This window comes from Aptenodytes patagonicus, chromosome 5, assembly GCF_965638725.1.
Source record: "Aptenodytes patagonicus chromosome 5, bAptPat1.pri.cur, whole genome shotgun sequence".
In the NCBI taxonomy this organism is placed as follows: Eukaryota; Metazoa; Chordata; class Aves; order Sphenisciformes; family Spheniscidae; genus Aptenodytes; species Aptenodytes patagonicus.
The window spans coordinates 38,854,991-38,882,619 of NC_134953.1; the positions used below are offsets into that span (position 1 = coordinate 38,854,991).

General features: G+C 45.3%; 2 protein-coding genes across 2 annotated transcripts in view; one reads left to right on the forward strand and one right to left on the reverse strand.

Annotated features, from left to right (window-relative positions):
* Nucleotides 1-374: 374 nt before the first annotated feature.
* On the forward strand, nucleotides 375-5,552 carry PCBD1 (pterin-4 alpha-carbinolamine dehydratase 1). The gene is made up of 4 exons (XM_076339422.1): nucleotides 375-619; nucleotides 3,664-3,795; nucleotides 4,161-4,241; nucleotides 4,867-5,552. Exons 1-4 carry the CDS (start codon nucleotides 617-619, stop codon nucleotides 4,963-4,965), a joined length of 315 nt encoding a protein of 104 aa, XP_076195537.1. The 5' UTR covers nucleotides 375-616; the 3' UTR covers nucleotides 4,966-5,552.
* An 818-nt stretch (nucleotides 5,553-6,370) lies between these two features.
* SGPL1 (sphingosine-1-phosphate lyase 1) overlaps nucleotides 6,371-27,629 on the reverse strand; it is a 32,129-nt gene continuing 10,870 nt past the window's right edge. The window contains exons 3-14 of the mRNA XM_076339421.1: nucleotides 27,528-27,595; nucleotides 25,398-25,545; nucleotides 23,674-23,753; nucleotides 22,029-22,157; nucleotides 14,997-15,085; nucleotides 13,717-13,822; nucleotides 13,135-13,233; nucleotides 11,961-12,110; nucleotides 11,464-11,702; nucleotides 10,670-10,816; nucleotides 9,587-9,707; nucleotides 6,371-9,488 (exon numbers count right to left, since the gene is read on the reverse strand). Of these exons, the coding sequence (XP_076195536.1) occupies nucleotides 9,348-9,488; nucleotides 9,587-9,707; nucleotides 10,670-10,816; nucleotides 11,464-11,702; nucleotides 11,961-12,110; nucleotides 13,135-13,233; nucleotides 13,717-13,822; nucleotides 14,997-15,085; nucleotides 22,029-22,157; nucleotides 23,674-23,753; nucleotides 25,398-25,545; nucleotides 27,528-27,595 (1,517 nt within the window). The 3' untranslated portion in view covers nucleotides 6,371-9,347. The remainder of the gene's footprint in view (nucleotides 9,489-9,586; nucleotides 9,708-10,669; nucleotides 10,817-11,463; nucleotides 11,703-11,960; nucleotides 12,111-13,134; nucleotides 13,234-13,716; nucleotides 13,823-14,996; nucleotides 15,086-22,028; nucleotides 22,158-23,673; nucleotides 23,754-25,397; nucleotides 25,546-27,527; nucleotides 27,596-27,629) is intronic.

Here is a 27,629-nt window from a genome sequence, read left to right on the forward strand (position 1 = left end):
ATCCGTGCAGACACGGTTCCCTCAGCAACGGGAGAAAACACCTTAAAAATGCTCAGAAGCGTTGTGCCGCACACACTCCCCCCATTACCCTGTCTCTTGGTCCACGTGCTGCAACATAATCCAGGCTGTCCCCAGATAATGCAGCCCTCAGCTCGCAATTATCACTGCACAGAGCTCAAAGGGCTGGGAGGCACACGTGTGCTCAGCCAGGATGACTGTCACATTCATCACGTGTTGCCAGCAGCATCCAGCGGTACCGGCTTTAACTGCCCCTTCTCCATCCCATTCTGCCTTTTGCTTGTGCAACAGGTTAAAAAAGTGACCCTACAGGAGAGGGGCGGGTGGTTCAGGGGTGGACGCATCACCGCTTCAGCATGCAGGGGTTCATAGAGAGAGACCCTGTTTTAGCATCCCCCAAGCCCCACGGCCTGGTAGGGCCCCGCAGGCGGGTGACCACTGCCGGGCAGCATCGGGAAAGGCGCTGGCAGCATGGGTGGACCCGGCCCCCTCGCCACGCCTCCTGCCGCCCCGGACAAGCCACGGCTCCACTGGGCTACAGTACGACGTGCACCACCCAGCCTGGACCGGGGACGGAGGCCACGGAGACCCGCGGGCAATGGTAAGTCGCTGCTGGGAAATCCGGCTGTTGCTTTGCAGGCGGTAGCAAAGGACAGGGCAGGAAGGTTTCAGCGGCAGCTCCAGCCTCTGAGAAAAGGCAGGAGGAAAGGAGCAGAGCTCTGCACTGTGGTTAATAAGTAACACAGGGAGCTCCGCCGGCTGCTGCTAAATTACCAAAGCCAGTGCTCTGCAGGCTTGGTTCCTCTGCGAGGGGGAGGGAAAGGGTCCATAAGCAAGGCTGCACTGCCAGTGTGACCCCCGCTCAAATTCTGCCCTGGCAAGTATGACCCCCACGCATGCTCCGTCTGCATGGCCCATGCAACCCACCCTGGCCGGCTGGAAATCAGTTTTTTCATGGCAGCGGAGGGGACAGGAGCAAAAGACCGTGGGTCTTGTGGCATACCTCATTCCAGCCCCACCAGCAGGTCCTGCTCACGCCAGGACTGTCCCCTTTACCTTCTCCTAGGTGACAAGTCACCCTTAAAAGGCAAGATGTTAGTTTAAGCAGAGAGGGTTGTTTCATCTCCAGAAAGCCCAAAGCTGTCCCAATTTCCCATGCTGGTTCCTTTTTCTTGGTTGCACAATGCATCTACTTGGTTTCCTGCTGGCAAAAAAAAAAAATCCCAATGCCTTGGCACTTGAGAGCCAGCGAAAGAAAACAAAATAATTAAATTTCCCTAATGAGTAGAGTGTGTTTTAAAGGAGTAAGTGCACACGAAAGCATTAATATGCCATACTGACAAAAACAGCAGGCTGGCCAATGTGCTGGGGTGGAGAAGGAAGGAAGGGAGCGGGGTGGAGAGCATGAAGGGTGCTCCAGGAAGAGGGTCTGCCATCACAAAACACAGCCGGAGGAGCTGGCTTTCATGCGGTCTGTTGGCCAAACCTCAGCCTGGCCATGCTTCCCGTTGGCACTGGGCTCTCAGAGAGGAGCTGGGCCTGGAAAAAGCCCCGGGGCCCATCCTCCCATGTAGTCGCGACGCAGAAAAGGGTTCAGAGAACAAATAAGCCACATCCCTTCCAAGCAGCCTGGTTTCTTGCTCTGCCTGGAGGAGCCTGGCTCAGCACCCAGCCCCCTGTGTCCATACCTCTCTGCTCCAGGCAAGCAACAGCTCCGGCTTTACGCAGCCTTTCCTCTCTTTAGCACTGATACCCAAGCAGGAGCTTTCAGCCCCTGGTCCCGAAACCTGGCGCAGCCCCTACCCCACTCCCATCAGAGTCCCCCAGGGCAGCCCCCACAGGTGCCCCCCTGCCAGCGGCCCCATGCAGAGCCAGCCTCCGTCCCCACGTTATCCAGTTGCTAAGCTACCCGCAACGGCTTATCACGCCATCAGCACGGAAGGGCAACGGCTGAGGGTTTATTGCGCTGAGCTGTGTTTACTCACTACCTTCCCTCCAAACCCAGAGCTCGGGAAGGGATGGGGTTGACATTAGCGTGGCGGGTGGTGGAGCCGGGGCTGGCAGGGGGCCATCCACCGCACAAACTGAAGGGTGGCACAGGTGGTTTGCACGCTAGCAGCGAGGCCAGAGCATGCATGGGCGAGGAAGGCTTTCCCCAAACATCATGCAAAAGGGAGAGCGTGCAGCTGTGATGCCAAGGGGACAGGAACCATCCCACGCTAGTTCAGCGTGCACCTTGGCACTCTCCATTTCGTGAAGTGCTCTGCAGCTGACAGCTTTCTCTAAGCATAAGGGTCACTACTACGCAGACAGGTAGGCATCCACACGGCCCAATGGCTTAGCAGACCCAGCAACATGGGAATAGGGCATAATCTTTCCAATCCTTCCTCAAAACACACAAAACAAAAGAAGAACCCGCAAAAACATCAGCTCCATGGCTGCCTCTCTGGTTTTGTACAGCCTGTGAGGAGGTGAACTACAGGAAAGGATGATTTGCCTTCTTTGGTCAGCAGCCCCTTGAGACGCTTCACTTGGGCACTGATGCTCAGAAGTAGCATCTTAAACAGCTGAGCAAACACCCACAAGAAACAGTGAGCTGTATTTGCTGGGACTCATATCTAACTTGCCACACTTTGCTCTACAGCATATAAAGGAAAACAAATTGCAAAGAGATGTTCGTCTTTGTCATTGAGAAACAACAATCCTCACCAACGTGAAAGATCAGAACACCCACTAGGAAAGAATTTTAATCACCAGAACATCATCTTTCAGACAGAGCAACTACTCCTCCGCACTCACTCCTGCCTTCCCCACTGAGCCAGAAGATACGCTGGCTCAGCTAGCCCCTATCCCCAAGAACTCCATTTTAGTTTCATCTTTGCCCATATTCACTCCCCAAAGCGAAGAACTGCTGCTTCCCCCCTCCTTAAAAAACAAATAGCAGCTCTGCCCAAGAGGGGAAGACAACGCTAAATCACAATCCCCCCCTCTACCCTTTGTTACTCAAGACAGAAACAGCCTCTTAAACTCCATCTTAACATAAGGGAGATTGAAAAGGAAAAGGAGCCGATCTCCAATTTAGTGTGACTCATCTCTCTGATTCACACCACTTCTTTCTCCTCTAAAGCAGGCTTCCAGTGCAAATGACCTGCAAATAAAGCCCTCCCGCTTCGGGAAGGTACTTCACGAACCTCAGAAGCAAGCAATTCCCAGTTCTAGAAGCCATCACAGAGTTTCAGGGTTTTTTTCCAGAAAATTGTATGTAATGTATTTGGGAGCTTAACCTCACACAGCCATCATTTCTTAGTACCTCAGGTTATAATGAATACATATATACACCGGTAAAGTGGTAGGTGTTGCAGGTCAGAGGACAAAAGTGACAAGCTGGACTTCACTGGACCTCAGTACATGTAGGATGTACCCAGAGCAGGGAGCAGAGGACAGCACTGATATCGCCTATCATCAGCGCACCCCAATTCAGGTCCGCACACACACTCTAACCCTCCCACCCAGTCTGCAGCTGCCTCCACGGACCCATAATTCCGCGACCCATGGGATGCCTCACTGCTTTGAACATCTGCTTCATCCTACCTCTGCCATGCTGATCTGCTCCTCTTCCCTTTCCTTTCCTTTCTGCGGTGTCAGGCAGGAAAAGCCCACAGACTGAGCGCGGAGGAGAGGGAGCAGCTGCTGCCAAACCTGAGAGCCGTGGGGTGGAACGAGGTGGAAGGCAGAGACGCCATCTTCAAAGAGTTCCACTTCAAGGACTTCAACCGGGTATAAGCATCGGTGGTACAGAGTTTTACAATGTGGGAGACCTGGTTTGCAGAGTAGGGAGTCCCATCTGCAAGGCTCAGCCAAAGAAACCCCTCCGTGTTTCTCCTGAAATGTAATGGCTGAGCAAGATAACCTGCCCAAGACACCAAAGTGCTCAACCCAGCAGATGGTTTGTCTGGGAAAAGCTCCCCAAAAACAGCAAAACCCATAGAAAACCCCAACAAAGATACAGAACATCCCAGGCCTTGCATTTGGTTGGGTTACCTAGAAACATGTGGTGTAAAATTAATAGCAATGAGGTGAAAAAGAATATATCGCAGGGTAAGTGGTTCAGAGCTAACTTTTCTTCTTACTCCACCGGGCAGGCCTTTGGCTTCATGACCAGAGTGGCTCTACAGGCAGAAAAGCTGGATCACCACCCTGAATGGTTCAATGTGTACAATAAGGTAAGAAGGAGGGATGGTGGGAGCAACCGGAGCTCTTCAGGGAACAGATCCCCTTTTGTGAGGCATAAAACAGCAGCAGCAAATCCTGTTCAGATCAGTGGGACCTCTTTCCTCGGATGCTATTCCCTTGGCATATCACAGACAGCCTACAGCTATCACCTACAGATCCTTTCCTCCCCTCTCTTTTTTTTGGTTTTTGGTTGGGGGGGGGGGGGGGTGTGTGTGTGTCCCTCCTGCCCAGCTGAGCAGTAGCTGCCTGAAGGCGGGCAGAGCCTACAGAGCTCTTTTTTAAAATCGGAGTTGTTTTTTTAAAGCAGTACCAGAAGTAGCAGCAAGGGAAAAAGCTTCTGGAGAAAGAATGAGTTGAGAGGTGGGCATAGCCAACTGCTGTAACCAAGGCAGGGGTGGCAGTGACTTCTTGTGGCCAGGACAAGCTGTAGGAAGGAGAAAATCAGGCAAAATGCCAGACCACCTCTCCCACCCCAGGAAATTTTGCTAACAAGTCTGGAGAAAGTAATAGCACTACCTGCCTCATCAGATGCGAACTGTCTGCAGCACTGGAGGAAACCGTTCCTGCTCTGTCTGCCAGCAACACTTGATCGGTCTGTCTGTCTGTCTGGTTTAGGTTCACATCACCTTGAGCACCCATGAGTGTGGAGGCTTATCAGAGCGAGACATCAACTTGGCCAGCTTCATCGAGCAGGTTGCAGCTTCTCTCTCCTGACTAGAGAGAGACACATGAAGCCAAAAATCAACTCTGCCGCTGCCACAACCCGCGTCTCACCTGGACGGCTGCACCTAGAGCCTTCTCCCACATCCAAGCTAGTTCCTGGATCCAGACTGCCTAACGCCATGCCAAACTTCCCACCACAGCTCAGATGGATGGAGGCACTTCTTGGGCACCGTGCATATGTCCATCTCTGATCTTGCCACTTCCATTCTTAAACCTTTTGTTAGCTGTGTGCTACCAGCCTGCAAACTGCTGAGCCTCTGGGGCTTTCAGCAGACGCGCCCTTTTACCAGGAGTCATGTTACACAATTGCACCAGTAAATCTTGCCAGAGCCTGACCCCATCCAGCCACTCTGCTATTGCTTCTTTACCTACCAGAATATGCTTTCTACCTAAAACGTGGTACGTGAACCGCTTGGTTTCTCTAGAACATACCAGCAACTGTGACGTGCAACTTGGTTATTATTGTAACCTCTCTCTAGCAGTATTATAAGCAGGTATGTGATCTCACCCCAACTGTAACCGGCCTTTAGTAGGATACCAACTGAAAATGTTTACAATAAAGGTCTTGGTTAACTTGGTATCAGTTTGGAAGGAGGCCTCGCTGTCAAAATTACATCAACAGGTTTTCCCAAGGCAGATACTGGCCTGACTGCTCTCAAGAAGGTGCTTCTGCCATGGAAAAGCTTCTTGATGAAGCAATGTGGAGAAATGGCACGTGCCTTTGCAGGCCTGCACCTCAAAGTGAACGGGGTCTAAAAGAGAATGAGATTATCAAAGCCAAAACAGATCAGATAAAAACTGCTTGTGCTAAAATCAGAAGTGTACCATAGCCAAGGCACAAACACAGGGAAGGCACAACCAAAAGGCACGAAAGCAGGGCAGCAATGGGCCAGGGGCTGCTTACAGGGGAATACCTCCCGAAAGAGGTTGTAGGTGAATTTGGTGGTGTAAGATCTTCAGTCCAGCAACACAATGATCTCTGCATTCAGTGAGTCTGCAGCCAAATTGCTGCATTTTCGGTGTAACAGGAACAATTTGCTGTGAAACCAACAGTAGTTGCTTTCAGCAAAACAGTCTGGGAGAAACACTACAAACACCCAATTCAGGTCTTTTTTTTTTTTAACCCTTTAAAGTTCTATAAAGTATTAAGAGAAAATCCATAGCTCTTAAATGACAATTTTCAGCATCCTTGAACACCACATGCAAGACGTAGCCACAGACACCACCTTTATCTTGACAGAATGAAAGAGCAGCCCTCAGGCAGAGTTAGTAAGATTCATAAACCATTCTCCCTGCCACAGACTAGGCTGTGCATGAGCAAAGACCAGGAGCAATAGGTCCCCATTCATTCAAATGAGCATTGAAACAAAAAAATAAAGAGTTCAATGAGCCTAGATACCTAAATGCACCATTTTAATACAAACTAGGCCCATTTTCACCATCTTTTCAGCTATTTCAGCCTACAGTTTTACAGTGGCAAATTAGAGCAATACAGAATACTGCCATCAGATGAACTCATCCCATTTGTTCATTAAAAAGTCAATGCGTATTTATTGGGCGAGATATTATTGTGTTGTACGCAACCCTTCCACTCCCCCCTCCCCCAAATCATCAGAAAAGTGCAGATGAAATCCATGGCATGAAGACACACACACCTCTTCTTGGTCCATCCCATTGGATAGTCTTCAGTCTAGTACCTAAGAGCACGCAAATCCTTTGGGAGTGCTTTGTATAAGCAACAAATTTAGTGTCTCACTTGGAAAACCTGACAGTCAGAAATCTCGCAGGAATTAATAGTTGCAAAGATCCCTCCAGGTCTAAAGTACCATCCAGTTTCAGATCATAATCCAGTCCACAAAATTCTTCTTTTTTGTCTTGTAAACAATTATACAGCCTGTTAATCGCACCATTTTTCTAAGACCATTTGGCATGATAAAGGAGAGGCAGATTACATGTTATATGACAAGGATGAATAAAGACTACACACCCGTAAATTACAGTGTCCTATTCCTGACCAGAAGATTACATTTACAGTATAGAACAAATACACATAAAATAATTAAAACCCACAAATATTACTAGTAAGTGAAGACCAGAATGGAATACATTGACTTACAAATAACATCTTCAAATACATCCAAAAATGTGAAATGGAACACTGATCCTTTAGATCCATCTACTTCTTCAGAGGAGAATGCAACCAGGGAAGAGGAGGGAGTTTTTCTCTCCTTAACCCCAGCCCAATCCATTCCCTCTTTCTTTTAAAGCAGAAACAAAAAGAGTAGCTCCCTTTTTTGTTTTGTTTTGTTTTTTAAATCTCGGTTCAAAAGAGAACCATCACAGTAGCCAGACACTTAAGACTGTCTCCAAAGTACAGCAAACTCAGAGATGCAGTAATGGTCACATTGGCAAGACATTAACAGAATAAATAGGTCCAACATAAATGCTGACTGCCAGAGCTGGTAACACCATCAAGAGACTGTCAGGCAATTCAAATACGATGTTTTCAAAAGGGCACAGAGACATGCATAAAGTCATCAATTTAAGGGCAGACGGCCAAAATACTTTTGTCTCCTAGCACTGAGAATAAACCTGTTAAAAAGCAAGTATTCTTTCCACAATCACTGGGCCCAAGGCTGCTGCACTGGTTTGGGCAGTGGCTGGTAAGAAACCTTCTCATTCGGTATAATTGTTGTGCAAGTGTGTGCTTCAGCGGTGTTAAGCCAGTGAGGGTCAGCTTCGGGCTAACACGCCCACTACAGCAGAGAGACAGATGCCTTCAGAAGCCCTGCACAAGACTCTGCAGATGTGGCACGAAGTCTTCTCCCAAGTGTTGAACTCTGCTTGGGAAACTCTCGGTAGCATGCACAAAGCTGAGAGGAAACAGATGGGAAAGCCCTGCAGGAGTGACTCCACTGCTGTTTAATAACTCAAGAGATTCTAGCTTGTCCTTAGCACCACAACTGCCTCACCAGTTGCACTGGGAAAACTCTCTCACCATAAAAACAGCGGAGAAAAATAGGAAGGGTGGTGAGCCATATGCCCAAGGCTTGAATACCTCCAACTTGCTACATCCTATCATCTACGTCTCGGAGCTATACCAGCATCTTTGTAATACTGTGAAGGGACTTGGCTCAGTACAACTACTATTCTACCTTATAGGCAAGCGTACTTTCTCTGAGGCCAGTCTGCCTTTGAGGTTTTTTTTCAGTATAGTACCATAAGGAAACGACTGCAGCAAATGCTGCAAAAGTCAACAGCTGAACCCTCAAACCCTCCCTGGCATCCCACAAAAAAAAGCCAGAGAAGCATCAAGGCACAATGGTGAATGCCCTTTTGAGAATGTGCCTTAAAAGAATCAGTGCAAAGAGCAGAGATTACTACTATTACAAAAGTCACCTTTTTATACTAAAAGATCATGGTAAAAAAAGGTCAGCTTTGGTGCCATCTATTTGCACATGAAGTCCCTAGCCATGACACACGCCAGGGCCTGACTGACTCTACTACAGCATTGTGAGATAGTGCAAAACCTTCAAGTTATGAACAGTGAAATCACTGTTTTGCACATCCCTCCAGAATTGTGCAAGGTACAACAAGCACTCTAGGTGGTAAATGCATGTCTTCTAGAAGAGGCAGGGAAGCAAAACAGTTACTATGTACCTAGGATTTTCAGTACCATCCAGTTCCTCTCCCTACACCACCTGCTTGGTTTCTATTTCTGCTGTTATTCAAACCAAGAGATTCCAGAAAGGGATTTTGTGTTGTTTTTTTTTCCCCTCAGCAGATATTGATTGCAGTCTCACTGAGATCTCCAGAGGGGATTTCAAAAAGAGTACATGACCATCTTTCCTTTGCCAATTTATCGGCTCTGCATTACATAGATAAAAGGCTCCCAGCACAGTCTGTTAAATGCAGTAGCTTGGAGGAATACTCAAAAGAAAACAAAATATTCAATTTATTTTCTACCTTCAACTTCTGAGAAGATTGAAGCTTTGGAACACAACATAAGAACTCAAATCTAACACTTGGCTGGACACCGGCTGAATACCAGGTCTGAGGAGAAGAAACAGCAAGGAATGAAGTGACACACAGAATACCTGAGGAATTTGGAGTTGTGGAATGGACATTCAATTCACCATCAATAGTCATGATGAAAATAGGCAGAGGGAAGGGAAGGAAAGCCCTAAAACTAAAGTTGGGCATGAAAATAATGCAGATTTCAGAACAGACTAAGATGGGAAGGAAGTTTTCAAGATCAAGCCACCATCAGACCTGCAATTGTAGAAACAAAGGCTTACTGCAATCCCTTCCCCTAGGAAACCTTTAGAACCACCCCAGTGCTAGTTGGCAAGGCACCGATTGTTGCACTCCAGTCAGTGGTGGCCAGGAGAGCCGTTCATGTGCTTTTCACTGCAAGGAACATCCGTGCTGTAGAGGCTGTCCAAGTACGCCTGAGAAATCTCCGCTACCAAGCTCCTGTCTGGGACAGACTGGGCCATTCCATAGATGGCTCCCTAAGCAGAGAAGAGGAGGTCATTACATAGGATTGTTAATGCCATCAGAGAAACAGGCTCACCCCAGACACACCCTCACTATATGCTGGGCTCCTTACCATGCCTGTGGTCTTGGCGTTGAGGTCCTTCATGATCTCCTCAATGCTGTCTTTGACATCTTTCAGGAACTGTTCAGCAACACCAGGCTTCGTGTGCAACTGCGTAATGCAGAGATGAATGCTGGACAGGCAGGGGAGAGGGGAGAGATTAACCATTTCAAGTATGTACAGCTCCACATTTTCTGAGCAACCGAGAGCAATTTAGTCCTTCCCTGGCCAGTGACAACCATGTATCTCCTTAAAATTGCATTTCAGCAGTATAATGGGAGAAGACTCCCTTCCAATTAAAGGTAATCCCTGCAAAATACTTGCTAGAACCAAGCTGCAGAGAGTTCAGCTCTTCTGCAAAATGGCAACTCCTCCTTCCTTCCCGACTTCACCGTACATGGTTAAAGGCCTATAATTTTCTCACCTCGTTCCAGGTACCTCTGGTGAGAAAAATGCAGCTGCCTGCAAGCATGGTGATCCTTGCCATCATTTCCCTCCCCTTCCTCTCCAGCTTAGATAAGCCATCAGCCACCCACAGCATGGAAGTTAGCGTCCACCAGAAGGAACAGGGCTACTCGCAAGTAGCAGTGCAGCTGCTTTTTCAGTGCAGCTACATCTGAGAGCATTTGCCCCTTTTATCCACAGAAAAACAATAACTACCCACTCAAGAAAACTCTCTGGCAAACATTCATTTTACACGAGGCTGGAAAGATCACTGAAAATGATCAGCCCTTCACTGTTCTTTCAATTACCTTCACCGGGCAGCAAAAATAAATAAATAAAGCTACAAACCCTCAGTTAACTAATATGAGATAAAGCCCTGGCTATATTTATTTTTCTGCTTGTACTAGACAGAGGTAAATAGAAAGGGAGCCTCAGATATGTCCACTGCCAGGCTCATTAAAATTACTATTGCCTTATCCTCACTGCAGTGAATTGCAAAAGTAATTCTTTCTCTGCAGAGGAAAAGTCTACACACAATTTATCAGATATGGACAACACCACTCAGCAAATCAAGAGAGCTACATGGCCTGAAGACGACCATCTTGCATACCCTGGCTACGCACATCACTCCACTGGTCTCCACAAACTCACCTTGATGGGAACTGTAGGACATTTAAGTTCCATCCTTTTGCAGCTAAGAAATTAGATAATCGATAAATGTCGAAAGTGTCTGAACCGATGGAGAGGACAGACACCTCAGGTTTCCCAAAAATGAAGATGCTGTCAATTTTTCTCAACCTTAAAAAGAAAAAGGAGAAAAGAAGTGACTGACCAGGGTTACAGGGGCCAGACATTCTGTCCATCTATCTGGAGCCTTAAAGGAAAAGCTACAGAAGGGAACAGATGACAGCACATCCCTACCAAAAAAATCACACAAGCAGCCCAAGTCGTTGGGACTCGCAAGAGGACTCAGGTCATTAGAGGCCCTAAAGTCAAGTACACTTAGGAAGAAATGGAAAAGAGGGAGGACAGAGAGGCAAAGGAAGACAGAGTAGCAGAGAAGATCAGCTTATCGACTCACATAGCAACACAAGCACCCCAACAACAGAGAGTACAACCCTTCTTTTATCATCTTCAGTAAGTCCTTCCAGATTCCCCCTCAACCATGGCTGAGGCAGAAGAAACTCTCGAAGCAAAGCGAGCTAAATAAAGATGCCTGCACCCCTCCTCTCAGTGCCTCTCGGTTATCTGGCACAGAGCAGCAACCTGGGTATAAACAAAGCATCTTCTGCCATAACTGCCTGATGGATCCCCACCCAGCAGGTAACATGCTACAGCTTCTCCAGGGGGAAAAAAAACATCACAAAAGAAACAAAAGCAGTTTGGGAGAAGGTGTCTAGAACGGGGTTAAAGAGCGTGATCAAAACGCTAAGGCACACACGTACTCTGATTCGAGGAAACGAGCCGTTTTAATGATCCTCTTCGTAGCCTCAACATAGCCTGATTCCCCTATGTGCATCAGAGTTGCCCAGCACGCGGCTATGATTCCACCAGGCCTGGAGCCTGCCACGGAGGGGGAGGCGTATATGCCCCCTTGCCAGTCAGCTGCTATAAAGAACTGGTAGCTCCTGTACTTCTTGTCGCTGTACAGCACCACTGAGGAGCCCTTGGGAGCGTAGCCATACTGCAAGGGGCACAGAAAGCATTAAAAAGCAGCAGGAGGGCACAGGAACACATTCAAGCACTCACTGCATGCAGTCACCAAGATCCCAATTGCCCGTACTTCGGTGATTGCACAAAGCATCTGAATAGGGCAGCCCTTACCCCTGCACTTCAGCACTCCTCCACATCACAGAGCAGAAATGCCTGAAGGCAGGGATGGCACCAGGAACTGCTTCACAGAAATGAAAGCATTGGAAGACCTTTCTCCCCTCCTTCTTACCTTGTGGGTATCAGCAGAAATGCTGGTCACACCTTTTACACGGAAGTCAAATGGACGCTTTAGAGGGAACCCTGCCTTGTCCATGAAAGCAATGAGAAAACCACCCAGGCAGGCATCAATGTGGAAGGGGATTTTGTACTTCACCGCAAGCTGTGTGAACAAGAGATTCTGGTGAGTAACATGCAATCAGGCAAGAAAATTATATGGTCAGGGCATCCAAACTCCAGTCACCAAAAGGTACTCTGCACAATTAAATGTTTTCTGGACCCTTTTGGAGCATCATGCCACTCTCAAGCCATTGAGGATAAGAGATCTGGAAGGGCTGGCTACTTGTGGGATGCCTTCTCCTGCCTTCCACATATTTGAAGATTGCCAGCAAGAGGAAAAACATCACCACACTTTGGCAGTTTGCTGTATTTGTCAAAGAGATGTGACAACTTGGTCTGAAAGGAGTATCCACAATAAAGTGTAAGGGCGTGATCCAAATGAAAAGAAGGTCAGAGGCCTTGGCTGGTTACATACAAAATAAATAACTGGAGCACGGAGAGTAAAATCAAGAGGCATGTTTGAAAAGTAAGATCTCAGGCCCTTTGACTCCTACTCCCTCCAAGCATTCCTCCAACTTCTGCACCAAGCTTGCTACAACCAGTAGGCCCTAAATCAAAGCCTTTTTACCAGGTAGACTATTTTGCTGTTATTTCCTCTCAGATATCAAAGAATGCCCTTCTGGTTGGTCTCGCAGTGGGTGCAGCAGAGCTCAAAGTCACGTACACAATACACACCTTCAGTTACAGCAGAACTTTATGGCACGAACTTGACAGTTCAGAGACAAAGTACATGCAAAAAAGACTTGCCACTTTGCCTTGCTGTGACACACTGCATGCACCAGCTCAAGTCTGAAATCCAGTCCCACACAAACAGCTTTATGACAATGCCCAGAGGTACTTCTGGTATTTAAAGCCCACCCTCCCACAGCAGTTACAGAGTGCAAGAAAATAGTTCCATATTCCTCCTCACTTCCAAATTGCGTCGTACATACCCTGCTGTTGGTTAATACCCTCCCAACCAGTCTGCTCCTCCCACCAGATTCACTGGTTGGCATCCTGGCACCCTCTGCTCTTCTTGTACAGAAGGACATGCTGGTTTTATTGCTACACCACCAGGGGCACCCTACCTCTGCCACCTCTTCAATGGGGTCCATAATTCCATGCGGGAACTGGGGAGCGGAACAGACCAGCATGGCTGTGTTCTTCGAGATAGCTCTCCTCATTGCCTGAAGATTTAAAGAGAGAAGATACTCACATTCCATTTACCAAGTGCCACCCTGCCAAAAAAGATAAAAAGTGAAAACATGCAGTGTCTGGTCTTAAAAACCAACACACAAAAGCCTATAGAAAGGAAAGCAATGAGCTACAACCATCAGCAGATGTCAACTGAGTAATTTAAGTCATCCACTTGGAAATACTAGAACGCTTCTGTTTGCCCTCATCTGAAATACGGGGCTATTTCTGAAATACATAAGTTATTTGATTCTAAATGAATCACACAGGAAAAAAGGATTGCTTACATCCAATTATTTCAAACAAAACCTTATCTGCAATGACAGGCGCTTACTTCTGCCATTTTTCCTTATTTCCAGGAAGCATTCATCCCTCTCTATCTACTGATTTGCCACCTGGATAGGTAGATTTCTTGCTATTTGCTGTACAATGCTAATTTCCCAACAGAAAGAGTGCTGTGCTGCCTAAAGTGATACCTGAACATCCACTTCCATAGCCTTGGTCAATGGTATGTGAATCAACTTCAATCCAAAGTAGTGTGCTGCCTTGTCAAACGCTGCGTGAGCGCTCACCGGGACCAACCTAGAAAAATAACAGATTGCATACGTCAACCCAGGCAGCACCTAAGCCTTACCATGAACAGGAGGGGAAAGAGCAAAAAAAATTCAACTTGCAGATATTTGTGATAGACAGGTCACAAACAGGCCAATTGTATGTTTCAACTAGCCAAAAATCATACAGACTGAAAAAAGAAAAACGTCGGGGAAAATACTCTCTGGGACAGAATAGAGGCCATGTGCTGTTCTGAATTAAAATGATGGACACTAGATCTTGAACAACACAGAGAAAACCTATTGAAGTAATTCTATTCCACTGCATGGTCTTCTGTGAACAAGGAACCAGAATTCCCAAGAAAGCTAATTTCTTGTCATATTACACGATATTGTACTGTCTCCAGCCAACCACCCTCCCTGAGAGGGGCATATGAGATGATACAAAAGGGAAGGAGCAGCATAAATACACAAAATGAACATAACATTTGCTGTCTCCCATCTCGAATGGCAGTGGCTGAACAGCCTTAATTAACCTTGTTTTCTGAGGCATCATATCTTTATCAGGGCCTTTAATAGCATGCAAAAATGTTAGAGGGAAGAAAAGAACCGCAGAAATTCAGCAGAAGATGAACACCAGTGTTTCATCTCTCTTTACATTTTCCCCTTGTAAGCAATTAACCAGAGAAATATTTTTGATGCAGTCTAGAAAAAAAGAAGCACACTAGAGAGAGCAAATCCTCTATTAGCAGCATAACAATTAGCACAGTTCCTCATTTCAGCTCCAATCAGCCCCCCAACTTTAGTCCCAGAGTTTTCAGGCTAAACCTTCTTTGATCTGAATAAATCAAAACCCTTAAACACTTCAAAGGGCCTGACAATCTCTGCTCGAGAGGGGCCCAAAGCAGATATGAGCAGGCTCTGTCTAGAGAAGCACACAGGTATTGCCAAAAACATCTGCACAGCATAGCTACCACAGCCCCCCAGCAACATCATGCCCCCCCAGGCTGCTTAAAGGTTCCTGTGCTTTTGCACTGCTTCTTTCAACCCAGGTTTCTCTCCTTCAGACACAGATGGACAAGGAGGAGGTGGTAATGAGCTATGAAATGAAGGAATATTGGGGTCTAGCAGCCACCTCCACTCAGAGGAACAGTAAGTCCCACAAGCTCCCAAAGCGAAAACCAAGCTGCAGAAGTATTGCTCACATTTCTGGCTGTTTGATGCCTCTCTCGTAAGCCAGGTCTCGGTACGCCTTGCAGGCCATCAGAATGCTCTCAGTCCCCCCAGATGTCATCTGTCGTGAAGAAAAGAAGCAAACAAGAAAAACCACCGCTTACATGGATGTTGCAGAAAAGAAATGCACCAAAGGGACACTGCCACAGCATCTCTGCCCAGAGGTGCTTCAGAGGCAAGAGATGTACAGGAAAACTCAGGTTTCAATGGCAGCAGAAGCCACTGAACAGCTCAAGGTAGCTTTCTGACATTCACCTTGAAAGTGCACATTTAAATAAATGTTGACTCCTCTAAAGGGGGAGGGGGAAAGGGAAAACAAAAAAAAACATCAAAAGCCTGACAAGAGGGGACTGTACTGCACAGTGACTAGCTGGCAAACATCACCACACCTCATGAAACTACTAGTACATACTTAGCTCTTGATTACCCGGGGATTGTTTATCTGGATTACAGATTAATTATGCCATGTATACGGAAACAACAAAGTTGATTCTGTATTAAGTCAACTGAAGTCCAGCAGGGTTTATTAGGTCTGGAGTAGTGCCACACTGAGGCACGGAGCCAGCTCAGCCTTGGCACCACTCCCGAGCTACAAAACCTTCCCAGAACCTAGAACACTGCAGAGCACAGAGCTCTCTTCCACCTCCTCTCTGCAGAGGCCAGCCTAGGTCAACACCAGGCCAGAGCTTGTAAGTCCTCAAGGACCCAAGAAATTTTATACCAGGATGAATTTCTGCATTACTCTCCCCACACAACCCACTACCCATGCTGTCCCAGCCCTCTTTACTCCGACCATAGGAGAAGGGGGTTTGCATCAGGAGGTGGAAGAGAAGAAGGTACTCACACAAGCTGTTTGATCAAGTTTACTATTGCTTACTAAACTCAAGAGCTGTCGCAAATAAATAAATGAAACTCTTTACGTGAAGAAATTTCTCAAGTGGGAGGACTCTCTCTTGTCGGCCAGCCTTTATGAGTTCTGACACACAGGGGACAGAAAAGTGTGTGGGCACAAACCTTCCAAAGTAAAATTTTAACCTAGTAAAATGTAAGATTGGTTTTTCAAGCAGCCTGCAGGACTGACTTACTGCTAATGCTGGGTGAGCCATAACTTGAGGATGGGGGGTACCTGGGACAGGTATACAGAACTGCAGGTGAAAGAGAGGAATCAAAAGCTACTTATAGCCCTTATGGAAGACTAATTTTGATCCTCAGACCTGCTGAACCAACTGCAACCTCCCCTTTTAACCTCTTCCCAAAAAAAATAAACATAAAAAGGATGCATTCACATTTGTATGCCTTATAACATCTGCTAGTCTGGGTTTTCTTCGGTTTTTTCCCAGCTGACATAGCTGCAAAACCCCAAAATGCAAAGAAGTAGCGTGACTGCGTGACAATGACTAAACATTAAGTACAGAGATAAGGAACAAAGTTCACAGGCACACAAAACAGCCTGCCACATTTGTTCCTAACATGATCCATGCTAGCAGCAGCTGCTGCCACAGGCAGTGTGGAAGTGACTGACACATCACAGACGATTTCTGCTTTTTTGGTAGTTTGTAAAGCAACAGCTGTCACAGATAAACCCTAACAGAGCCTCACACTGGTTAAAGAAATCGTTGCATTTATTGTGAAGCAAATAGATGGTAGCAGGAACACAATGTCCTAAGCATTTTATGGGCTGTGTCATTCGCTTCTCAACCCTTCTTATGAAAAGATCTGGGAAGTTGTCAGCTATTACGTTGGGGAAAAAAAAACAGCTGGTGTAACATGGATTGCCTTCCTACTGCCAGGTGGGAGAAGAGGAATGGGATTATTGCATACTTGTAACATTGCTTGCAATATTGCTTACAATATTGCAATGGATTGTGAAAACTTTGCTAGGCATGATTTGGGGATCTTGGGATTCACGTTACTGAACGCCAGACAGTTCGTGCCACCAGGCCTGCTCCTTGTTGAGCAAGCAGTCCCTACCTCAACTCTCATCTAAATAACCTGCTCCTCAAAGAGCAGCCTCTGCACAGTCTTATTCCCGTTTCGATCTTTCCACCAAAGCACCAACATCTTGCCCTTACATATGACAAACCTTCCTTCAAAGTTTGGCTTATCACCTGCATGCATATGCTGAGCCACACACAGTTTTAGGGAGGTCAGTGTCAACGCTTTTCGGCAGTTGGTCAGATGCAGGTTAAGGAACAGCATCCAGGACGGATCCTCCTCTCGGGCACCAAGATTGGCATGCAGATGACCACACAGAACTCTTGTTCAGGCAGCTGAAAATCCACCCAAAAAGCTGGATTTCAGCCAGATCAGCTTCCTAAATTGGCCCACGGTCGGCACATCAGTACCAACATGAGTGTACGCCACGGAGATGTGCCAGAGCAGCTTGATCTACAGCAGCACCTTTGGCTTGGCGCAGCTACAACAGCAAAAACCCTCTTGGTCCACGCAGTTTATACCTGCAGAGGGAGTCTGCTCCTTTGCAGGAGGCTTTGTCAGCTTAGCTATCAACAGCAAACTCGTTCTGCTATAGCCAGGGCTTGAATCACTGTCACAGGATACAACTTCCCCACTGCCTGCAGCATGTCGGCAGCTGGCCAACACACAGTGATTCAGCACCCACCAATGGCTCATACAAATATTTTTTTTCTCTCCTCTAAATAAAGTCCACAGGCTCAAGCAATGCCATGGGAAAAAGGGACTGGAAACAGGCATTGTTTTAAGCAGCCTTCCAACCCTGCGCTATCTTCAAAAGCCAGACAAAGTGTGTGGAAAAAGGCAAGCAAACCGACTTTTTTGTTCTTGATTTATTTATTATTTTCCAAATGGGAGGGGAGAGGAGAAAGCACAGGGAAAAAAATATCCCTCCCGCTTTCTAAACTCGATATATCCCTTCCATTGCTCCCTCCCTCCAAATCATTAAAACAGCAGTAAGAGGTACGGTCCCTATTCTAGGATTTCTTTGGCCATGCCACTTGCATGTCACTGTCAAATGGTCAGACATGAAAGAACCACTTTGGTTCGTGGTCTCTAAAGTTTTGCTTGCATTTTCACCTTAGGAAACACATCCATTCAGACCCTGGAGACAAAGTTGACCAAAAGTTTCACTGAGCTGAACTACCCCGTGAATAAGAATGCAAACTACAATTTATTTCTAAGGTAGCATTAGAGTAAAAATATACCACAATCCACTGCATGGTCATAACGTAGTGGCAGACTCGCATAAAACCCCTGTAAACCTGCAGGTTGTAAATTCCACTAGTTGTCTCTCTCAAGGTGACCTGCTCATCACTACAGATAAAGCCTGACAGATCTGCAGAGTTTAAGACCCCCCAAGACACATCACTCACATTTCACTGTTAAAAGTCCTACTTCAAATGTGCAGCCAGCACTACAACAAAGTTTGGAAGCCCCAGAATTTGGGAGAAGAGACAAGATGGTTTCTACAGGAGGCTTAGGTTTGCATCTACTGATTTTGCTTCCTCTCTCCTGTCCTCTCTCCTGCAGGAAGTGCAGAGAAGAATTCACAGATTGACATAAAATACACACGCACACCCCCCGCGCAATTTTCCCCTGCACTTCAAAAGCTGCCCTTTCTTTTTAAAGTTCAAACAACTACTAAAAAAAAAAAAACATCATTGAAGCTTGCATAAAAGTGGTGATTTCTCCCCAAATTAGAGGGGAAATCCACAGAACCAGCACTGCAAAACAAAGCACCTTGTGAACAGGAACACATGCACGCATCGGACAAGAACAATCTCCTCTCACTTCTCCTGTATGTGCTGAGCTTAATTAGTCCTTCCAAATCATTGCAAGAAAGTGATTAGAATCTCCTGGGAGCCAAAAATCACCAATTCCTGTCTCTTTGCTCTTGTGTAACGCGATTAAAAGTAAGAACAAAAGTAGTAATTAGTGAGAAATAGGAAGCATCCATCCGCTGCTGAAAATGATTACTTTTAAAAACTGCTTAAAAACATGGAACATCTCTCAGTGCAATTTAAGGCAAAAGGCATGCCCGCACACCCCCCACCCCAAGGGTTGTTAGTGTTTTTATGCCTATGTTTAAACTAAGGAGAATTATAGCCCCCGTGTCTCAAATAAAGGCAACTTCTATAAATAATGGGAGCTGCTCATCTGATTTAACATTCAGAAATCTAGAGACATGTTTCATTTTAGCATTTATTAAGCACACCAAAAACATTCGAAGAGGAATCAGAGGACTGCTCTCCAGAGATCCTGCTTAGAAAGATGTCCACATGACACAGGGCAGGACCGCGCAGGGATCCCCAAGCTGCTGAAAGCCCTGGGAACAGCACAAATGCATCACTGTGCTGCTTTCCCAGACTGAGCAGCAATTAGCCCCAAAAAGCGCTGTTCTGCAATGTGTCACAGAAATCAGGGCACAAAGGAAGTGAAATTGCCTCACTGAGAAGTACAGACAGAAACTTTTGATGTTTTCCACAGAGCATAGCCACAGATACACTCTCCAGAAACACCAACAAGCTCCATCTGCCTTCAGGGACCATCACCAGGCACCAACAAAATTGGAGAAGCAGTCCCAGCTGCTTAAATCAGGTCAGCAAATCCAGCAGACAGGGACCTGGCAATAAGACACATTGCTTCTTGGAGATGGCAGTGATGAAATTCAGGAAAAAAAAAAAAATTTGTTTTAGTTACAACAGTGCAAAAGTTGAATCGGGTAAACCGGAAGCCTTCTCAGTAGAAAAAGCCAGCAGCACCTCCTGAACAGATCAATTTAAAGATAAAGATAACTCACAGCATTGCACCCTCTCTGTTTTACAGCCTCACCAATTACTGAAGCGTAACTGCGTCAGTCTGAGCGATCAGCTACAGCAGGGCCTTCCAGAGACAGAAAGCATAGCATCAGTTTGTAAAAATGCTCTTTTAAAATTACTTTGTAACTGTCCAAGCCTCCAGAAATAATTCTGAAATGTTAATTCTGTTTTGGGGAGAAGAAAATAAGTCTTTGAGCCCAACTGCTTAAAGAGCATGTGACCTCCATATATCCACCCACATGTCTCCATCAATGATTAGCAACTCTGGACACTTCACAGTTAGGAAGGGCAACGTGGGAGGAAGACAAAAAGTCCACTGGAGAGACTCATTTGGACAAGATAATTACAGGGATGCAATTAATCTTATGTTTCCGGCCAATCAACTTTTCAACCCTCCCTCTCACCCTGTAAATTTGACTGTTCAACCAGCTAGAATGTAACTCCACAGCAGGTTGCACGCTTCCCCGTTTGCTTTGCTTCTGCTTGAATCTCAGCTGGAGCTTTGCAGCACAATCCTCGGAACGGAGGGGAAGAAGAACAGAGCAGAGGAAAAAGCAGGATTCCCCAGAGAGCATCTGTGGAGGTCTCACATTGGCCATGATCACTGATTGTTTTGGAGCAGTTTTTTACCCGTTCTGAACCTCTCCTCTTAGGCAATTCTACTTTTAAATTTCAGTGAAAGAGCACACGGGGCCAAGGTTGACACTTTTACAATACATGCTTCACGTAACAAAAACTGAACGCGCGTTGCAGGCTTCAGCAAGCAAAGTTCTCCAAGCATGCGATAAGTGTCACAGAGCTATCTGACTGTCGTATCAATTGATATCTCAACTGTTGATAAAGATGAGTTTCAACGGCTTTAGACCCAGCCTCTTCCCCACTCCAGGGATAATCTCACCAGTGTTCTCAGCACTACAAACCAGGAAGGAGATGAGGTGAGGTTAAATGCTTTTTATAAGCAAAGAGACATGTTCCTTCTCTAAACTTGAAGGTGGCACAAGGAGTACAGTCCCGAGAAGACAAGTCAGGTCACAGGGTGAAACCTCCTGCTATCAAAAGCAATCACGTCTTATACTCCCAGACACTGCACAGTCAAGTTTCATCTTCAATCCAGTTGGAGTTTGGTCCCAACCACACCTACTATAAGGCTACTCCAGTACTTACCTCCTTAACACAACCAAGCCTCCAACTGTCAGATTAAGCCCATTCAAGGCCAGTTCACTTCATAACCTCTTGTCTCAACACTGCCTTCCCATATTGATCTTCAACAATTGCTGGCCTTCTCCCTACCTAGCATATTTACAGACAGCAATCACCTCATGCCCAGCCTCTGAAAAATCTCATCTAGATCCTTCTCACAAATGGAACTACTTTCTCGCAAGCCATTAAGCAGTCTGTTTGTATCACAGCTGCACCTGACCACCATGCTAGGAGATAAGACCCCACTGCCCCATGCACCATGTAAGCAGGGAGAGAATTTTGCTTAAGGAATTCAGGATCCTTACCAAAAAGGTAAAGCAAGAGAAAGGAGCGTAAAAAAGCACGGCTCATTTTTATAACAATAATTCACGGTGCAAGTTCACAACTTTTGCTCTTTGACCAACTTTGAAATCATCATCAATTTAAGGACACACACCTGGACTCTTGCTAGGAACTCTATCAAGGCTTTAAAATTGGTTTCCACCCTAGCACGCTGGAAGGCCACATAAGCCTGGAAAGACAGCTTTCCAGCTGGACAGATGACAATACGTGCCATGCCTGCTTGATCACCAATATTTCAAGCTGCTTGTTGGTGACTAGCCAGCCAGCCGGCCTTGTCCTCAATCTTAGCATTCTGGCAGGCTCACAGATTTCAGTTCAGAGATTAAAACTGAGGGGAGCTACTCAAAGTGACACTGCTCTGTTCACCATCCCCCACTGACAACCAGCCAGGCTACATTACACTGGTTCTCTTTTCCAACTGCCATCAAGCCTGTATCATTTAAGAGTGTGGAAAAAAGCTGAAGTAAATGGTCTTGTCTAGTTAAACTGTCTCTCATAAAGCTTCACCAAGAAGAGCAATTAGCAACCGTCTTCCGTACAGCTTACGTTGGCATGGCATATGCCAGAATGAGCTTGACCTCAGCCGGATAGCAGAAGGTGCATTTACACTTAAATCAAAGTCAGGAATATCCAAAACATTCATGAGACACTTGAAGACAGGCTACTTACAGCACCACAAGAGTTGGGGCCCCCGTTGAAGAGCGTACAGGCAATCCTCACTACTTCTGCTTCCATCTTCCTCAAACCAGGGAATATATCTGGATGGAGAGGATTACTCCAGGCAAACTCTTCATACACCTTCAGAAAACAAAGACAGAAAGTTAGCCTTGCAGATGAAGCACTGAATTATCAGTGCAGATTTGGGAACTCACCATACACACTGTATAAGCAAATCAGCTATATTTAGCCATAGACAATACTGCAGATCTCCTTGGACTTAACTCCTGCTGCAAGTAAATATCACAAGCTGGGAAGCTACGGCTGAGGGGGAAAAAAACCTCGCTTGTTCTTCTAGGGCATTCTGGCCTCTGGAGTGATTCTATAACATCGCAATATTTCTTTTTGTAAAGACAGGTTGAATCATTTAGCTATTTTTTAAAAAGAACACAATACGCACCCTATGATTGCTTTACACAAAGCAGGCCAAAAAACTTACTTTCTTACTTTGCAGAACTAGTTTTCAAGTTTACTATTAAAGGGGAATTCTGAAGCAGCTAGAAAAGCACAACTGTCTACCCACACTGCAACAAAAGTGGCCGTGGAAACCAGTATTTCATGCTCCTTCTGCAACTGTGGGCTCACAGGATAAGGCTGGAACAGGCCAGTTCCGACCTCCTGCAGCTGAGATCAAAAAGCAACTGCAAGGATGTTAAAAGAAATACAGCAGAAAAACCAGCAAGTAATCAGCACAAACAGAGGGAATGTTTCCACAACACTCAATCCAAGCTGAGGCCCCTCTAGAAAGGCTGCTTGGAGCTTTGTTTTCCCAGAAGTGGCACAGAAAATGTCAATGAGCAGAAGAAAACACCAATAGCAACCACCAAATAGAGCTCATTACAGCTGTTATAAAAGCTGTTCCCAGGAGCAAGAAGGCTAGACTTCCCTTTCTAGCAAAAACCCTCTTGAAGTAGATATATTTGAAAACAGACCTTTGGGCTGTTTAGGTTATTTTCCAACCTTCTCAAAGGGAAAAGTTCCTGAGTAGATAAACAGACCTAACAAAGACGCCACTGAAGCATGCCAATGCTACATCACTGCAAGATTTGGACCACCAAAACCAGTTTACAAACGTCTTTTTTGCTTAAACCAAGAGGAACTCAGTTTTGCTCAGTGAAGCTGTTCCAGTCCAAAGTCCCACAGCTTCCCAGTAACAGGACAGCCAAGGATACTTTCACTTCAGCCTGCAGCAAAGGCATATCTGTCAGGAGGCTTGCTGAAGCTGGTCTATGGCAATTTTATGCCTTCTACCATTCCCTGAATTAGAAGGTCAGTACCAGTTTCCAGTTCACTTGTAACCAGCTTCTTTCTCTCTTACTCAAAACAACATCTCATCTGATTGGATCCTAGTTATCTCTACACTGTGTTTTCGCAGGGACGGTCACTTGGCCAGCTTTACACTGCCCAAATGCTTTACTAATAATTCCCCTTCCACCTACATTTACCCTAGGCTCTGTCTTCATAGTTGGGCAGTCTTAGTTTCGGATCTTCCCTATTTATTTTGAAAGATGCTGCAACAGTGTTGAGGGGTTTCTGGTCACCCTGAAGATGCTAAGGATATCTGCAAAGATGCAAAGTTAGACTGCTTGCACTTTACCTTCACTAGCAGATGGGTGAGTTTCTCTTCACCACTATACACAGTCCCAGAGACTTTCCCATCCTGCCAACGTACATCTCCTGAAAGAGAAGGAAGAGCACACTGCTTACAAACACAGCCATTCTCAGAAAGCAGAGAAGTCCTCCCACCAGTTCTGCAGATGAGGATTCAGCTTTTGAGATTTCACTGATGAGGAACAAGTATGATTTTTGTGCCACGGAGATAGCTGTGTGCAACGCTAAGCCTCTGGCATCGTGTATCCCACGACCTTAGCAAACTGCAAGTCAATGATGACTAAAAAGAGTCAGCACATAAACAACATCTAGCTGCAGCAAGCAGTTATATTAATATGTAATCCACTTAATCCCCACTCAGTCTCCCCAAACTGCTGTCCAACCAACTGAACGCTAAAGTGGCTAAAGTTAAAGCCACTTTCACACCCATCACCACTATAAGCCGAGAAGAGATGGAAAGGCCAAGCTCGTATTGCTAAAACCTACAGTGCCAGGTGCCTCAATTAAATTCCATGTAAAACAGTATGCCGCTGAAGCTTTAGCAAATGAGAGCAGGTGGATGGAACAGCATCAGCAGCACACGCTGTTGAAAAGTGTTTCAACCCACTACCCAACATGATTGTACCTAACCAAGTAACTTTCTGCCTCCAAACACCCCAGCAGTGTATTTCCACTTGTTTGGTTATTTGCTCCCTCTCCTAATTGTTAGCCTCCTTCATAAAACTCAGTGGCCTCAGCTTCACAAGCATATATAACGAGAACATAGTCATGATCCAACCCTCATTTCCAAGCAACTTTCAAAGGGGAGTGCATGTGTGTGGGAAGGAGGGGGCCATAGGAAAAGAAAAAAGGAAAGAACCCCCTGGTGAAGGACGGAAATAATCATTTGAGGGAAAACACAGACAGAAGCTACATAAGCAATACATAAAAGTAGAAAAGAAGGAAGTTGTTCTAGGATACCTGACTGCAAAACTGTGTTTCTGAATTTGGAGTAGATGTACTGTTCTAGCAGAAAATTCAAGGCATTTCTCAAATTTGGTATAGGAGCAGTCATATCTTCTCCTCTGGACAGCAAGTCCCTCAAATTTGCTTATTTCAAGTAATAAGTACATGAATCAGGGTGGAGGTATTTACATGAGTGAGGCAACTCAAATTAAGTCTCACACTGCTTACGTGGACTCAAGCCAGGAGAACAACATCATGACTTTGCCTTCCTTAAGTGGCATTTTCAAGGTGCAAACCATTATGACTTTGACTAAGAGAGAGCGTCTTGGAAATTCCCTAAAAATCCTGCTTGGAAGCTTTTTTTTTTTTTATTATGAGTATTCCCTGGGGCTTCACAGAAAACACATTTCTGGTAAAAGTCAAACATCAAGGCAACTGCTCAGAAATGTAATCAAAAATGCATTCAAATAATTTCCTCCATGTTTCTCTTCTCCTCAGCTCTCCCATCATCAGTCTAGAACTCTTTGAGAAGGAACGGAATTTCACTGTAAATACCCAAACACAGTATTAGAAGTCATGAATACTGATCTTAGTCACTTCCAGAAGGAAAACAGACAAAAATTTGCAAGAAAAGAACATCAGGGAAGAAATATTTGAGATGAAACCACGAGCAGGAGTCATTAGATCTCATTTAAGAGAGTAAGTCTTAATGTTAGGTCTATGAAACAGACCCACCTCTGCTGCAGTATGGACTCACATTCATACCTTTTGAGCTGTACTCTTTCATCTTTTCTAGTACTTCAGGCTGGCTCATGCCTTTTTCTGGCAGTGCTTTGATATAATCCTTTTCATCTTTCAGGAAGGATAAACTGGAAGTGACATCATTCAAGGCTTCATCAATCTTCTTTTGAATCTAAAAAGAAAGGAAAACCCTATCAACAATGGCGCTGGCTATATTATAAATAATTGTTGAGTGCATGCAAGATTGAACTCACTAGCTACATCCATACTATTGAGCAGAATAGATAGGAACTGTTTCAGCTCTACAACCAAAAAGCATAGCAGAGTTGACAGCCACACAGTTCAACTCTTCCTTCCTACCAACCTCTCCCTCCAAACACAAGCTGCCTGGAATGGTGAACTGGCATGCACTAGTCTCTAAGCCACACTGGGAATTCCCTGTAGGAATGCTAGCTGGCACAGCCCAGATTTGTGCTAAGTAACCACTATGGGCGATTGCAGAGTGGCACTTGGGCCACTGCCTGGCTGCATTTCATTTAACACCACAGACACTACCACCACAACGTTCAGACAGAGTACGTTCTTTACTGGGTATCGATGAGCAGTGGGAGCTTTGAGCCCCTTCCTTAATGCTTGAGAAAACAAAGCTCAAGGCAAAAATACTGCATTTTTATCCACCAAACCTTTTTAAGTCACAGTTTTTAATTTGTAGAAGTCTTCAGATGCATTCTATTTTGTACCTTGTCTCCTCTGCCATCATACACAAGGTTTACAAACTCATGGAAATAGAGAAAAACAATAAAGAAATCTCCACTACAGGCACAGTTAGGAGATTCCCTTCCTCCCACCCACACTTTACATTCAGGAGGCCCAGACTTCTCACAACACATTCCAAAGCAGAGACTCTTCTTCCAGGCAACACAGGTGTTGGGATATCATCAGCTTTAAAGACTTTTGGACATTGGAATGCCTCAAAGTCAAGGCCTCCTGTAAGCAACTGATTGGTAGGCTGATACCTGATAACCTAAGAGCGGAAACAGTACACAGACAGGACACACCAGGAGTCCTCTGGCACAGGAGAGCTTAACAGTGCTAGCCCCGAGAAGGTAAGTCTGGACAAAATAGGGATTGTATACAAGGGGCCTGGAAGGTGTCCTTTTCTAACAGGCAGACAGCAAATATAAGCAGAAGAGAACATAGTCATTAATTCATCTCACCAAAGGCTACTCAAGTCAGAAGGTAAAAGCTGGGACACTTAACGTGACATAAAGGGGGGATGCTAGTCCCTTCCAGAGGGCTGGGGGAGAAACTTGAGAACAGCTTCCACATCCACAGCAAAAGGAAAAAGTTCCTCTTTGCTACTTTCATTTGATAAAATTGCCTATAACAGACCCGATCCTCCAAATCAATGTGTACATCTGCCAACTCATCAAGCAGAAAGAAGGACAATCATCAAGTGTGATACCATCATTTACTAGGTAAAATATTCCAAGCTGTGCATTTCTCAATCATTAAGTCGTTAATGTGCTAAAACATGCTGACATTTGTAGTTTCAAGTTTTTATGCAGAAAAAAAATATCTCCCAAACACTAAAGCTTGTTTCATTTTAATGATTACACAAACCTGCTATCTTTGTGCTATAATGCTAACTATTGCTAATAGGTATCTGAGCTCTAAAATAATCATGGCCAGTCATCTGATTAAAAAAAATTATCTTTCTGTGTTGCACAACAAACACCTGGTTATCTCACACTTGCTCAAGAATAAGACATTGTTTCAGAAGAACAACTCAAGTTCAATCCTGTCCCCTTCTTCCACAAATAAAATTTTCTTAAAATCTAACAACGAGGAAATGTTACTGGAAAATTCTGTAACTACTGGAAAATTCTGTAACTGCACTTACTGATTCTTGGTTAAAAAAAAAAAAAGGTGGCACCCCCATTTTATGAGTGATACTATGACAAAAAGACCAGGTAGAAATTGTAACTTTCATTAAACCAAGTGGCAGCAGAAGGCCTTCCAGACCTATATCCTTGAATCATTATGATCACAGCAACATGACAGCAAAGATGCACAGAACTGTAAGGTCTCAGCACTATGCAGGCTGAAACAAGGACCTGGGATAATATTAAGAAAAGTTGTTCCAATACTTACTATAGCCCCAATAAACGGCATTTTTCTCAGTAGTTTAAAAAACTGTTTTTTAGTTCGGGATGTTAAACCTGAAAGACAAAAGTCAGAAATTAACCTAAAATG

Excerpts from the sequence above, each read along its gene's own strand:
- PCBD1 (XM_076339422.1), top strand. Across the intron at positions 3,796-4,160 it reads ACTTCAAGGACTTCAACCGG|GCCTTTGGCTTCATGACCAG; the intron begins GTATAAGCATCG and ends TCCACCGGGCAG. Across the intron at positions 4,242-4,866 it reads GGTTCAATGTGTACAATAAG|GTTCACATCACCTTGAGCAC; the intron begins GTAAGAAGGAGG and ends TGTCTGGTTTAG.